The sequence below is a fragment of the Carcharhinus amblyrhynchos genome, chromosome 19, assembly GCF_965287045.1.
Source record: "Carcharhinus amblyrhynchos chromosome 19, sCarAmb.v2.hapA, whole genome shotgun sequence".
NCBI lineage: Eukaryota > Metazoa > Chordata > Chondrichthyes > Carcharhiniformes > Carcharhinidae > Carcharhinus > Carcharhinus amblyrhynchos.
This window is the reverse complement of record NC_137342.1, coordinates 38,405,275-38,420,852: the sequence shown is the minus strand read 5'-3', so window position 1 is coordinate 38,420,852 and position 15,578 is coordinate 38,405,275. Positions and strand designations below refer to the sequence as shown.

Here is a 15,578-nt window from a genome sequence, read left to right as displayed (position 1 = left end):
AAAGAGGCCCTTCAGCCTATTATGTTTGTGCCGGCCATCACGCATTGTTCAATTCAGACCCATTTGCCATCACTTGATCTGTACTCTTGTATGCTCTGCCGTTTCACGATCCCTGCCGTCCAGAAGGTCAATGGCAGCAGACACCTGGGAACAGCACCACCTGGAGATTTCCTTCCAAGTCACTCACCACCCTGACTTGGAATTATATTGCCATCCTTCACAGTCAAAATCCTGGAACTGTCTCCCAAACAGCACTGTGGGCGTACCTACACCTCAGGGACTTCAGTTGTTCAAAATGACAATTCCCTGCCACCTTTTCAAGGGCAGATGGGGAAGGCAATAAATGCTGGCCTAACCAGTGAAGCCCACATCCTGCAAATGAAATTTATAGAAAAGGCCTGATGTTTGGAATCCAGTTACCTATAGCTATGGAGCACACAGTATATCTTTGAGTTACACTGTATTGTCAAGTTGTATCATGGGAAACTATGGTCAGATTTTTAATTTATAAGTTAGGGCTGGCAAGCTGTTGTCCTAGCCCCAAAAAGAAATCTTGATGTGAACTTACAGACTGCAGTTGCACAGAGCCGGAGATTCATAAAATTGGGTCTTAAATTTACTGATGGTTCATGTTACTTGAAAATTGAAAGAGTCAGTAGCAAAAATTGCAGGGACTTTCCTTCATTATCAGCAGAGAAATTGCAGTTGTTGAAGGTATGTATTGGTGCTCTTGCTAAATCTTATATCTGTTCTGTTTATTTAGCCCCCCTTCTTTACTAGTTCACAAACCTGTTCATTTTCCCCTTTCTTCCATTTCACTGACTCTGTGAGCAGGGATATCTGATTTGTAAATACTCAACCACAGTGTTCACAATTAGTAGATTCTAAGAAAGAACAAATAGTAAATAACATTTATTAGATCTCACAAACACAGAGACATCCTAATGCACTTTATAGCCATTTAATTACTTTTAAAATGTAATCATTCTTGTAACTGCAGCAAGATCCTGCAACCACAATGAGATAATGTCCACATGATCTGTTTTGATGTTGGTTGAGTGATAAATAATGGCCAGGGCATTAAGATAAGAAATGAAGAAGAGCAAGTTAGGAAACACGAGAATGATTTTCATGGGATGGCACGGTGTGACTGTCTCATTTATCAACCAACTTGCTATAGATTTTTATAAGTTAACAGGTAGAGGTCTTACTTTTATTTTTCTCTTTGAGGGTGAACATTTTGGAACAACAGAAGCCACTGAAGCCTTCTTTGCAATGACTAAGCTGTTTCAGTGTAATGATGTAAGTATCTGCTGAATATAACTGACAAAAGTTCATATTTTTTGATTGATGTAAAACTTATGATCTTAATAATTCAATTTTTTTGTCTGTAGACAAAATCATGGGTGATTAAGTTTTAAAGAAACACTGCCTTTGTTCAATTTGTATCATTAAATAATTTACTTCTGAATTGCAGCTCACGATTAAGCATTTTTAACCATTTGTTGCTTTGTTTTGGAGAACTGCAACTTTATAATGTTGTGCCTCATGAACTTCTACTTGCTGTATTATGTGAATTTTGGGCAGGTGATGGCATGCTGTGAGTGTACTGTGCTGCAGTATTCTAGATTTTGGTTTAATAAACAGTAAGAGCAATGGATATTGCTTTCAAATCATTTCTAAATGTATAATCAATTTTATTAATATCTTAATTTATTTTGCTTACTTTCTCCTCATTATTCTCGATTGCCCTATTTCAATTGACTGTGGTTTCTTGGGATTAGTGGAACATATTAGAATGGATTGAGGATTGCTTAACAGCAGAAAACAGAGAGTAGAAGTAAATTGGTCATTTTTGATTTAGTAGGGTGTGACTAGTGGAGAGCCACAAGGATTAATAGTTGGGCCTGAACTATTTACAATCCATGTCAGTGGCTTTGATGAAGGGACCAAGTGTAATATGAACAAATTTGCTGATGTTACTAATCTGGTTGAGGAAGCAAGCTTTGAAGACACCATAAAGAGGTGGCAAAGGGCTGTAGATTGGCTAAGAGATTGGGCAGGAAGATGGCAGATAGAATATCCTCTGGCAGGTTATGAAATTATCCACTTTGGTAGCATGGAAAAATGGACTATTTTTAAAAAGGCAAGCGTCCAGTAACTGTTGGTATTCAGATGGATTTGGGTGTCCTACAAGAATCACAGAAAATTAGTGTGCAGGTACTGCAAGTAGTTAGGAAAGCAAATGGTATGTTTGCCTTTATTTTAAGAGAATTGGAAGATAAATGAAGTCTTGTTGCAAAAATATGGGGCTTTGGTAATGCCACACCTGGAGTACTGGTCACAGTTTTGTCTTATTGCCTAAGAAAGGATATACTTGCCTTAGAAGGGACACAAGGTCGGTTAACTAGATTTATTCCTGCAATGACAGAACTATCCTAAAATGAAAGATCAAGTAGAATGAGCTTATACTCTCTGAGGTCTAGAAGAATGAAGATGATTTCATTGAAACAAATGAAAATCTTAGTGTCTACCCTTTTTGAAGGAATCCATCTCTTTAAATTATTGCTGCATTTTTGCAGCAGAAGCTGGGCCTGGTTGAAAGATGTTGGTATTCTAGTACAAACACAAAACAAAGCATGCAGCACAGGTCACACATGCTTAGTTTCCAGGTTTCCTTTTGATAGCTGTTTAAAGACGTTGAAGGGTTTGGCTAGAGGCAGCAATGCACCTGCATGAGATGTATGGCACCAAAAGGTGCTCAGGTTCTAGATTCTTGATGGGCTAATGAACCACAGATCCTGGAGAGCAACACAAAATTTAGCTCATGAGAAAAGATTTGAGTGGAAGTGCATTTAATAGCTGCATGCAGCTAAGGATCTAGGACTTGGAGAAACCCAGAACTACCAGCTGGCAGCTCACTGGGCTCAAAGAAATGCAGGCACAATGGTTGTCTACTCAGTGCAGCTAGAGAGCTGGGATCATGCCAGTGCTGGTGTGTGTAGCCTGGCAAACCACTGGGATACAGTCTTGGGTGAAAAGATTGAGCAACTGGGAGGTGAGCAGTTGTTAGAACAATTTGAGCTGGAATCCTGTTGCCTGATGAGGCAACAGACAGGCAGGCAGAAGAATAAAGAGTTGTTGTTGGGAGGAAATCAGAGGCTAAATCCTCTAAGGTGAGGAGCTAGTTTGAATAATTTTTGTGACTTAAGAGTCACTGACACCTGAGGTTGTGTCTGCATTTGGTATACAGCTTGTGGTTATGTTCTACTACAGTTTGCCTATTAATTCATAGTGAACTTCATGTTAACTCTTGATATTAGATTACGGGATTGATAGTATTGTCTGTGGCTTTGTTGACTCTTGTGTAGTGAAACTTCTTCTGTTTGTTTACAACTGTGAAATCTGGTGGCTTTATTCTCTTAGTAAATACCTAGGATTTCAAATTCTATCTCCTTTAACAAGAAAATCACTGGTCCCTAACTGGACTGCCATACCTGTCAAATCTTCTTAGACAATGTTTCCTTTGATTAAAGAGTTTAGAACTACAATCTCAGGATAAGGGTTTTACCATTTTGGAGTGAGGTGTGGATAAATGTCTTCAGTCAGATTTGTGGATCTTTGGAATTCTCTAGCCAGAGGACAGTGGATGCTTAGTTGATGAGTTTTGTCTAGATAGATCAATAGATTTTGGCGCACTAAGGAAATTGAAGGATATCGATTGAAGTGGAAAAGTGGAGTAGTTGTAGATATATAGCCATAATAATAAATAGTGGAGCAGGTTCAAGTAGGCTGATTTGTTTACTCATTGTACTTGTTCTTAACTACTACTTATTTTTAAAATATATTTATATTCTCTCAATTTCAACAAATTATCCACCAACTAGTAACGTTCCTGCTTGTTGCAATTTCAGTTGATTTGAGGTTGCATTATTTTGTTGAGTGACTGCACATTATTTTAAAAATGATTTTATCCATTAACAGCAAACTCTTAGAAGAATGTGTTACTTGACAATTAAAGAGATGGCTAACATTTCAGAAGATGTGATAATAGTTACAAGCAGGTAAGAGTGCAAAAGGGCAATTAGCCTTCGCAATTTTATTTCATTTGTTAGGATTAAGGTATTAAGTAAATCCCTATAATTGGGAGCAATGATAGTTTTCTGCATTTCCTTTTAGGATTCTGTAGTGATCGTAGTGTGTTTTACAATGGGCTCCTTAATCATCATCTGCAGTATTTCGATATATTCAAGCTGTGTGCAAACAGGTGCCAGAGCCGTTGTGCATTGTTTATGCTCTGATGTTTGGGCATGTAACCAAGTCTTTAGTGAAATTTCTGAAGCAAACAAGATTCACCTAGATTAACTTGCCAAAGAAGTTGCAAGCAACAGTCCAGTGGTTTTAAAAGGTCCTTTGAAAGAATATGTTACAGCTCAAGGGAAACTAGAGTATTATTCTCTTTTTTTTAAGGGGCAATGATCTTTGATGCCTGGCTGCTACTTTAATTTAGGTGCTGGTTTTAGTTCCAGCAGTAAGACCTCTGATAATGATTCTGACATTAGTGTATTTGCATTTATTTATTCTTTTCTTCCTTTTTCACTATATATTGCCTTAAAAGGCAATATACATTACAGTGTTGTAATATTTGCTTCAGTGGGCAAAAAAAACAAGGGAGTCAGTATTATATAATGTTTCTATTTCTCTTAACTATTTAGTTTAGAACTTTTCTAAGATGAGCTTTGAATTGTCATACAATCAGTGTAGATTTAGGGGTAAAGATTTAGGACTGACTAAAGCAATATAGTGCAGTGCTTTCTTGAAGCTAAGGCCCCAGCATTAGAAAAACAAGAAATATTAAGACACTACGTTAGCCCCTCATACAACTTTAAAAATCTGTTTGTCCACCGACCAGATATCTTTAAAGAAGCTTTTCCAGTTAATTAATTTTGTTTCTTGTTTGCTAATATGTTCCAGTTTGACCAAGGACATGACTGGGAAGGATGATGTGTACAGAGGTCCAGCTGTGAGGGCACTCTGCCGCATTACAGATGTAAGCATGCACTCTGGAGAAAGAACAGGTTATGCTGTAGAGGAATATGATGAAGCCAGCTCCATTTCTTTATTGTAAATTTGGGAAATTTACTTGGAAGTTTTGGCTATAATTTTACATCAAAATGCAGGCAGAGAACTTGAAGCCAGGACTAGTAGAACTGATTCAGAACAGAAACTTCAAAACGTCATCTATCTGCCTCTCACCATATCAGAATGTTACTCTGTGGTGCAGAGGTGGAATTAAAGCAATATCACCAACTCCAAATTTAAATTTAGTTCTAAAGGGAGCTAAATGAAGACCTGCAGGTAGAAGATAACTCAAGTTGTATCTGGAAGGAAGGTTCGCTGAGGCTAGTGCTATCAGTCACTGCAATCCCCTGCTGTTTACTTGATTATCTTTAGAATATCCTGACTTATTTTCATAAATAGGATTATGTTTTTGGTAAGGGATTGCCTGGCTGGAATCTCAATTACAAAATTCTTGTCCTTGTCTGCCAATCTCTCCATGGCTCACCCCTCTCTACCTCTGTAAGCTTATCCAATCCTACAACTCGCCAAGAAATTTGTGTTTCTCCAATTCTGGTATTTTGCACATTCCTTGTATTCATTTCTTCACCATTGCGTTTAGCTGACTTGACAGTGAGCTCTGGAATTCTGTCCCTAAATCTTTACCTTGCTACCTCTTTTTCCTTTGCTATGACATTGATAGTGTTATCTGTCCCTGTTATCTTATTATGTGACTCAGTGTCAAATTTTATTTGATTATGTGCCTCTGAAGTGATGTGAAATGGTTACTCTGCATTAAAGTTATAACATAAACGCAAGACGACGGAGGAATGTGTGAAAACAGGTTGCACATTGTTTTGATGCAGCAGCCTTGATGAGCTACCTGGTCTTTTCTAATCTTTCTTGTTCATATGATAGTTTTATATTTTAAATCAATCCCCACCCCCATTCCCCAGTTGGTAAAGGATGGCACAGTGGCTGAATGGTTAGCACTGCTGCCTCACAGTGCCAGGAGCCCAGGTTCAATTTGGGCCCTGAGTCATTGTCTATATGGAAATTGCACGTTCTCCCTGTATCTGCATGGGTTTCCTCTGGGTGCTCCAGTTTCCTCCCTCGGTCCAAAGATGTGTGAGTTATGTGGATTGGCCATGATAAATGTGTGGGGTTACATGGGTAGGGCAGGTGAATAGGCCTGGTTAAATTCCTTTGTCAGAGAGTTGGTGTAAACTCTGGGCCAAATAGCCTCCCTCTGTACTATAGGGATTCTATGTGCCGCCTTCAGCATGTGCTCAATCAAACTCGTGCCTGGAACAGAGTTTCAATCCACAGCCAACTAGATCAAAGGTGAGAACATTACCAAATGGGCCAGACCACAATTCTGCAGCATATTTCATTTCATCATTTAGAAAGATTTGATGCTGCATTGGTGGCTCCAGTGGCCTGTGGAATTGTAGAAGGAACAATTTTTTTAAGGTTAAGTGTCTCACTTGTCATTTCATTGGTAGATGACAATGCTACAAGGGATAGAACGTTATATGAAGCAAGCTATTGTGGATAAAGTGGCCAGTGTATCCAGCTCTGCCTTGGTCTCCTCTCTGGTAAGGGCATTTGATCCAATTGTTTTTAATTCCTTTAAAGGAAATCAGAACTTTTAATCATATGTGAGACATAAATGATTATTAATTCATTACCATTAACATTAAAATGCATTACCTGAAAGCAAGACCTATCTCTAAGATACTATTAATACCAGTTTCATTTAATCTTATCTTTCTTTTCCAAAAAAACGTTATTTTCAAGAAACGTTAAACAAACATGCTCCAATTTGCATAATATGTTCATATCTATAAAATAATATTAAATATCATTTTATTTTGATAATCTAGGATCTCGTGAGTGTAGAAATTAGCGATTTACAAACAGTTATTAATTTTCAGAAATTCCAGCTGCCAATTGGTATCTGTTTGACCAAATGCTTATTTAGGCCACTTCTCAATACTGAAATAAATGGTGGTTCTATAGAACTTGCTTCAGTTAAAAAACGGCCCTTCTGGCTGCAAATCAAACTCATGCTTTAGATTCTTCAGACCCATGAACCAAGGAATTCAGCTTGAATTTGTAAGTTAAAGTGCAATATTTGCTGTTTATTCACTCAGGTACCTATTGTGTTGTTTGAGTATACCCAGGTCTGTAACAGCTTGGTAAAACCCTGTCTTAACATGTGGCACTCACTACCTCTGACAAGCACCCACTGCTGCAACAATGTAACATTTTTCATTCTCATATCAGCTGTTCTGTCAACACTCTGAATTATATTTTCTATTAGAGCTGGAACAGGATCAATTCTAGAATTTAAGCCCACACGCATTAGGATCTCAACTAAGATCTTTTGGCTCCTTTTATATGAGAACCAGCACAGAAAGGAACCTTTGTTCCATTACCTTAATAGAGTTTAGATTATAAGAGCTGAAAGGCGATGGATTAAACGTTGTGTTTTTCCTTCTCCTTTTCCTATTTCCTTTCTACTCCTTAAGATTTTCCCACTATTCCCCCAATAAAAAGGTGAATAGTTGACTTCCTACCAGGCCTCTGCCACAGTTGCTTTTATTTCTACAAGTTGCACGAGAGCAGCCTGACTTGAATCTTCTTTTTCCTGAGGAAAAGCATGGGATCTTGGTTTTCTGTTTCCCCAGTGGCAAGTTTGAGATCAGAACTGTCTTCCATTTTTGTTTTAGTGGTGCCACTATACCATTACATTGTATTGGGTTTGTGGGCAAAAGGTTTAAGTCTAGGAGCTAGGCTGACTATTAGTTTGCTCTCCTTGTAGAATTCAGCACCATGTTTGGGGAATTATTCTGTTGAAAACTGTAGGTTGATTTTTAGTGAATTTAAAATAATTTTTTTAAATTGAGAAACTTGGCTGATAAGTGAACAGTGTTTTGGAAATGCATTGCAACTAGGCCAACATCACAAAGAGAAAGATTGGTTAATTTTTTATCTGAAGTGTGTTTTTCCTGTGATCAGAGAGCTTCCACTTTCTAGTCAAATGCAAGTAATCTTTCTGTTTGCTGGTGCAGAGATCAATGTTCATGGGTAAAAGTGCAGTTTTTTCCATTGTTGTTTCCAATGTTCCTAATCTGTCGTCTCATTTCTATGAAAATTATTTTTATTGCTTACTAAATAAAGCATTCTTCTTAACTAGACACAAACACCTTATTGAAAATTATTCTTTGGTATGCAAGGACATTTATATGTTTCTTTGGATTTTTAAAAAATTCTTTAGCATCTTATATCTACAAGTTATGATGTGGTGAAACGCTGGGTAAATGAGGCTCAAGAGGCTGCTTCCAGTGATAATATCATGGTGCAGGTAAGCTGATCAAAATGAAAACCTTGCACAGTTTAGCAAAATGGAATGAATTCAAAATCAGAACAAGCTATGTTATTTTTAAATTTAACACTTGTATGAGTTGAAAGCCTTAAATAGCTGTAGTTTGTAGGAAGGCTTAAGGAGGAACAAAGTTCTCAGTTTTGAGATCCTGGGAAAGAATAAGCTACGATTGGAAAGAATGAACTTAGTCTTGAATTCAACTCATGTGAGGTTGCAGTGAGGAAAAAGAGCAACAAGGCATCATTTTTAACCTGAGAGTTGAATGTAATGGCAAAGTAATTGGGTGTTTCAAGATGGATGAGCTGCCTCATCTCTGTTTATTTTGTAGTTATTTGTAGTTTAGGAATAAGGATAGGAAAGTTCAAGGAAAGATGTGTAGCCCCTTATTCTCAGCGTATCCCAAGGTGTTTACATCAATGCATTACTTTCAAAGCGCAGTCACTGTTATGTGGTCAATGTTTTCCAAATATTTAATTCATATTTCATATGTTTTACAATATAATGTTTTAGTTTCAGTAATATAACTGTTAGTTTGGAGATTAAAGGGTTAAATATAAGATAAATGTTAACATCCAGATAGAGAGACTGCTATACATCTTTAAATGATTGCAAATCAAACATGTTTGAAATTTTAGTTAAAAGCTAACCTACCAGGCCAGAGGTAGAGGTGTGAAAGCAACAAACATTAGGTATTTTAGATTTGTTATGGAGCCAGAAAGTCTATCCTTACTTCAATAAAATATTTAAATGATTTATGGAGTTCCTAGATTTTAAAAGGTTAAAAGCCAATGAGTTCCTTGACAGGGCCAGCAAGTCTGGAGTGAGGGCAGTCATTTCCATTCAAGATAAATTATTCACATGGGTTACAAAATCAAAGAGTTGTGTTGGAGGTAAATAATTAATTTATATTTCTGTTTGTGCCATCCCAAAACATACCACGTTGCCATGGTGATGGGATACGGGGGGTTAAAATGTTCCTTTGTTTATCTATTTTTTCTGACGAAAGACAGTTGCAGTAAAAGGTGCAACTGAGTTTCTAGCTTAAATTTTTATGAACTGTGGTGTTGAGTTAGTAGTGCTTGCTTTGTTTGATTTCTCTTTATATACAGTAAAATTGGTTTTTATTTAAAAAGGTTAAGTCTTTTGGTAGTTCTTTCAGTTAAAAGCTGTGTGTTTGGATTTCGGTTCAGGCATTAACTGTCCTTAACAGGATCATAACAAATGTAACAGTGAGTTTGAAGATAGCAAAGTCCCATAGTACATAAGTTAAATGACCGACAAATTAGTATGATTTTGATCAAGTTAGCTAATGGCAGGAATGTTGATGAAGACATTGGAAGCACTCCTGGTCTTCAAATAGCTTCCCTGGATCTTTGACATCCACCTAAAAGGACAAATGGGATCCTGATTTAACATCGCCAAAAGTGGAAGCTTCTAACAGTGTGGCAATCCTTTAGTACTGAAGCATTGGGCTAAATTGTACACTGGGTTGTGGGCATTAGACAGCATGGTGGCACAGTGAATAGCACTGCTATCTCACAACACCAGGGATCCAGATTCGATTCCTGGCTTGGGTCATTGTTTGTGCGAAGTCCGCAAGTTCTCCCTTTGTCTACATGGGTTTCCTCCCACAGTCTGAAAGATGTGCTAGTCAGGTGCATTGGTCACGCTAAATTCTCGCTCAGTGTACCTGAACAGGTGCCAGAGTGTGGCAACTAGAGGATTTTCACAGTAACTTCATTGCAGTGTAAGCCTACTTGTGACACTATTGAATAAATTTTAAAAACTTCAACTTCAGAGAAATACAGTGTGCCATTTTACACTATCTTGAGTCGTAAACAAGGTGACCTTTGACTGCTGTCTGCAGCCTGCAACAGCCACATTGGCTGGAATTCTCCAGTCTCGCACTCCTGCCACTGAGAAAGGGGAATTTGGCGCTCAGCCGGAACTGAATAATTCCAGCCATAGGTGAGATTGGAGAATTCCAGCCATTGTGTCACTGAATTGGAATGTAATGGTGTCATAAATGGGTAACTTAAAATAAAATATTTCCTGTGGATAGTTTTTGGTGAAAGTATGGCAAGGTAAAGGTATCCGTATGTCACCATGTAATATTTAGGATGAAATGACAGCTTAATAGAAACCCTTCAGTAGAGTGAATAATAGATTTGATCTCCATTTAATATTCTGGGCTCTTGTATTAATAGTACAATTGCTATTGCTCTTCCAAGTTTATCTTACTTCTCTCCATCTTGAAATTAAGGTTCATTGAGCTAATTAATCTTCTAGTTCAGGGGTGTCAAATCACCCAAAGTGCCACATTTATTTGTATGAAATAGTGGCAAGCTGGACCAATATTGTTTTATAAATGAGATATCCATAAAAATGTAACAAGACCCAGATATTCCAGTTATAAGAACTTTAATGAGCTGAGTATGTGCATTACAGTAGCTATTGAATAGCAAATAAAATTAACAAAATGTTTAATTATTAAAGAAAGAATAGACAACACATGTAACGTATCAACTATTAAGTTGATCTTGCAACGTGCCTGTGTACTTGCCATCTATATCAATGTAACATATTCCATAGTGTCTTTTAATGTAATTTTTGGCCACAACATGCACTGTTTGCAAACATATTAAGCTTGGAGAGTTTCTACTTCCTTTGTTAGAATCTAGTTAGTTTGTTTGCTGGAGCACAAACCATGAAAGTCCTTCCCCACTATGTCTTGCCTCGTTCCAAACATTATAGGCTTTTAGAGCCTGTGAAACTGTATCCCAGCAAGGAATTGGCGTTTTCTGAGAAGTTGAAAGAAAATGGAAGAGTCATCGAGGAGAATATCAGTGCTGATTTGCTGAGGGTGTTGATATTTACATTATTGATGTCTTGCTTGCTAATGTTTTCTCATCATCCTTACTGCCATGTTTTATTACAGTACCATGCTTTAGGCCTCTTGTATCACATTCGGAAGACTGACCGCTTAGCTGTTACAAAGATGGTAAATAAATTCACAAAGTCTGGTCTGAAATCCCCTTTTGCCTATTGCATGCTGATCCGGATTGCAAGTAAACTCCTAGAGGAAGCAGCAGGGGGGTAAGTTACTCCCTGTTTTGTATTTTTTTTGTTCATCCCTAGTGTGTTGTCCAATGAGTGGAATTGACCATTTAGAAGTAGGAATCCAACAATCTCACAAATTATGTATCCAAAATACTAAATTGCACAGTTAGATTTGTATCTGATTGTTCAAATCTAACCATGTGATCAGGCTGAAGTCAGTTTTCATGTCTAACCAAGAGTTCTGGATCCAGGAAATCTTTGGTAACAAAGTTCTTGATATCACAGATTCTAGCGAAATAGTTCACAAGAATATGAAGTGACTTTGTACCTGGGCCTACTTCCTGATTAAAATTAGTGAAGATACTAGAATTATATGGAATAGTTTACAGCACAGAAGGTGACCATTTGGTCCATCAAATGTGCAGGCTCAGAGCAAGAACAATTCACCAACTTTTTCTGTAGATCTGCAAATCTTTTCAGACAAAAGTCCAATTATGTTTGGAAAGCCATGTTTGGATCTGCTTCCACCACATGGTTAGGCATTGCTTTCCAGATCCTAACCACTTGCTGAATGAAAAAATTCCTCATGTTGCCCTTTTTCAGCCATTTTTTTCCTTTGATTCTAATCGAAATACTGTTTTTATTTCTTTTCTCCTTTCCCTCTGCTTTTGGAATGCTACCTAGTGTCTGTTGGGAAGCTGTCACACAAAGAGAAAGAGTTTTCTTTTGTATTTTTAAATTCCATCCTATTCTAGGGTGGGGTTGGCCTAAGCCTGATACTTTCTTCTCTTGATGGCAGAATTGAAATTAGAAAACTGCAAACAATCCCCTATCGCATGGTGCATCAGGACAAATTACCTTTTAGTGGAATCTCATGAGAAATTAGAGATGAGGAGCCGTGAGAGGCTGAGTTCTTAAACTTGTACGTGGTAATTTTTCAACCTTTCTGTTATGAGTCTTTCCCACCAGGGGCATGTGTCAGAAATTCAGGTATTTGCTGCACATGGTTTTCCAACTGTAATTTGCCCTTAGATTTTTGATGTAAGATCAGTGGTCGAGGTTCCCAGAAGATGTGAAAAGCAGCAAATTCCCCATAACAGTGGGACTTGAAGACGGCCAGCATCCTACAATGCCAACATTTTGCAAGATGTCTCAGTGTAATTTGTTTCCTTAATAAACCTGCAAAGTATTGTCACAATAATAAAAGATGTAAATTGTCAATTTGATCGTGTGATGTTTGTCTAATAATGCTTACTGTGACTCTCAAAACAAAATTAAATCTGAATAAAGCTTGGCCCACAAACCACTGTACATGTAAAGTGAAAAATGAATATAAAGTACTAATCTCATCTCTGAATTTAAATGATGGTTATAACTTGCCCAAACCTTGTCCTCTTTGGTCGAAGTTATCTTACCTCCTCTGTTAGTTTATGAGAGTTTAGTCACTTCGGGGGTCCAGATTTCCTGGAATCTGACCCTGGAATCTTCTGACTTTACAGGCAGGACAGTCCCTTGTTTGATTTCATTGAAGGCTGTTTACGCAATAAACATGAAATGGTTGTTTACGAAGCAGCATCAGCTATCGTCCATCTGCCTAACTGCACAGCGAGGGAGCTGGCACCAGCTGTCTCAGGTAAGCACTTTTTAAACTGATGGCACAGGCAGGTATACTTAACTTTCAATATTAAATGCAAGGTTTTTATGATAAAGGTACAGCACAGAATAGCCCCTTACAGAAGCCTGATTCTTTGCCGGAACTCCTGAAGGGCTCGAAAGAAAATCTATGAGACATGTTTGAAAACTGCTGTGGGTTCATTGTTTAAATGCTTGGCATGGTATTCAGACATATATAACATATATATTAACTGGGGCAGCAGTAGGGATTCTGTGATTGGTTTCATTTGATTCTATGGGTTAAGGAGAGGGGATAAAGTCATCAGGAGCTTTAGCTGAACGTTACCCAGTCAGGATATGTTTATCTATTAGCAATGACGTTGTTGACTTAATGATAGAAGAGGAAGGAATTCTTCATTATGATCCCTATGCAAAGCTGCAACCGTAGGGTAAAAATGGGATCTGAATTAGTTTTGATGTCCCTTGAGTATTATGCTGTTGTTCGCTTTTGAAGTTCATGGAAGGACAGCTTAGGTTCTGCAGGGCTGTTGGCACACACAAAACTGTACCCCACACTTCATTCGAGGTGGGAATTAAAGATTTAGTATTGTCTAAACTCAATCTTTGGAATATTGGCATATTATATGTTGTATACAGTGGATTATAGCCGAATAACGTTTGGTTAATTATGCAGCATGCTTGTTCAGTTGCATTTGGAGTTAGAAGAAATCTAAGTTTTCTGGTTTTGGAAATTTTTCCAGTGATGAATTGCCTTCTTCAAGAAAGTAAATATTATTACTACTGTATATGATAATGCATCATTCTTTAGAAGAGCAGGATAGTTAGTTCAAATGCTATTTTCTTGTTTGCTTGTTTAAAATTGATAATCTGTGCTTCTATCTGAAAGTTGAGTGACTTTTTTATTGTTCTTTTAAACAGTGCTCCAACTTTTCTGTAGTTCTTCCAAACCAGCCCTGAGATTTGCTGCTGTTAGAACCCTCAATAAAGTAAGTTTACAGTTTGTTGCTTTTCCAATATAGAGTCATAACGGTTTACAGCATGGAAGCAGGCCGTTCGGCCCAACCTGTCCATGCCACCTTTTTTTTAAAAACCCCTAAGCTTATCCCAATTGCCTGTATTTGGCCCATATTCCTCTATACCCATCGTACTCATGTAACTATCTAAATGCTTTTTAAAAGATAAAATTGTACCCGCCTCCACTACTTGGACGTGGTGGGTTCGAGGGGGAGTTTCCTTGAACAGTGTGTGTTGGAGCCGACGAGGGAGCGAGCTATCTTGGATCTGGTGTTATGTAATGAGGCGGGTAGAATTAGGGACCTTGCGGTGAAGGATCCTCTTGGGGAGAGTGATCATTGTATGGTGGAGTTTCTGGTGCAGATGGAGGAGGAGAAAGTGGGTTCCCGGACACACGTCCTTTGTTTGAACAGAGGGGAGTACGGTAGGATGAGAGAAGAATTGGCGAATGTTGACTGGGGGAGCGCGTTGGAAGGTAGGTCTGCTGAGGAGCAGTGGAGGTGGAGAGACTCTTCCCGCTCAAAAAAGACAGTAGGACTAGGGGGCACAGCCTCAAGATAAAGGGGAGGCGGTTTAGAACGGAGTTGAGGAGGAACTTCTTCACTCAAAGGATGGTGAATCTCTGGAATTCTCTGCCCGTTGAAGTGGTGGAGGCTGCCTCGCTAAATATTTTTAAGAAGCAGGTTGATGGGTTCTTGATAAGAGAGGGGATTAAGGGTTATGGGGAGAGGGCGGGAAAGTGGAACTGAGCCACGACAGATCAGCCATGATCTTATTGAATGGCGGGGCAGGCTCGAAGGGCTAGATGGCCTACTCCTGCTCCTATTTCTTATGTTCTTATGTTCTTGGTGCTCAGCAGAAATTTATTCCAATGGTTAAAAAGGACCGTAGGAGGAGAGGTAATAAGCCGTGGATAACGAAGGAGGTGAAGGAAAGTGTTAAATTAAAAGCGGAGGCGTTTAGAGTAGCTAAGAGTAGTGGGCGAGAAGAGGATTGGGAGAGGTTTAAATGTCAACAAAGATTGACAAAGAAGTTGATAAAGAAGGGTAGGAGAAACTATGAAGCTGGGCTAGCGCTTAATATAAAAAAGGATAGCAAGAGTTTTTATAAATATATAAAAAGGAAGAGGCTGGCTAGGGTGAACGTTGGACCCTTACAGGATGAGAGGGGGGACTTAGTGGTAGGGGATGGGGAAATGGCTGAGGTCTTGAATAACTTTTTTGTTTCGGTCTTCACGGAGGAAGACGTGAATAATTTGCCGGGTGTTAGCGATGGAAAGGTGGTAGGACTGGAGGGTCTCAATGACATTCTTGTTACTAGAGAGGTGGTGCTTGACAGACTGGAGGGACTGATTGTGGACAAGTCCCCAGGACCGGATAGAATGCATCCGTGGGTCCTGAAAGAAATGGCGGAGGTGATA

The 15,578-nt window shown here is 38.5% G+C and overlaps 1 protein-coding gene across 2 annotated transcripts in view; it reads left to right on the top strand.

Moving 5' to 3' along the window:
* copg2 (COPI coat complex subunit gamma 2) overlaps nucleotides 1-15,578 on the top strand; it is a 54,535-nt gene that overhangs the window by 17,748 nt on the left and 21,209 nt on the right. For both annotated transcript variants that reach the window (XM_080207643.1, XM_080207644.1), the window contains exons 4-11: nucleotides 1,231-1,302; nucleotides 3,985-4,064; nucleotides 4,975-5,050; nucleotides 6,564-6,656; nucleotides 8,342-8,428; nucleotides 11,388-11,545; nucleotides 13,009-13,142; nucleotides 14,063-14,130. In XM_080207643.1, coding sequence (XP_080063769.1) covers nucleotides 1,231-1,302; nucleotides 3,985-4,064; nucleotides 4,975-5,050; nucleotides 6,564-6,656; nucleotides 8,342-8,428; nucleotides 11,388-11,545; nucleotides 13,009-13,142; nucleotides 14,063-14,130 — 768 coding nt within the window. The remainder of the gene's footprint in view (nucleotides 1-1,230; nucleotides 1,303-3,984; nucleotides 4,065-4,974; nucleotides 5,051-6,563; nucleotides 6,657-8,341; nucleotides 8,429-11,387; nucleotides 11,546-13,008; nucleotides 13,143-14,062; nucleotides 14,131-15,578) is intronic.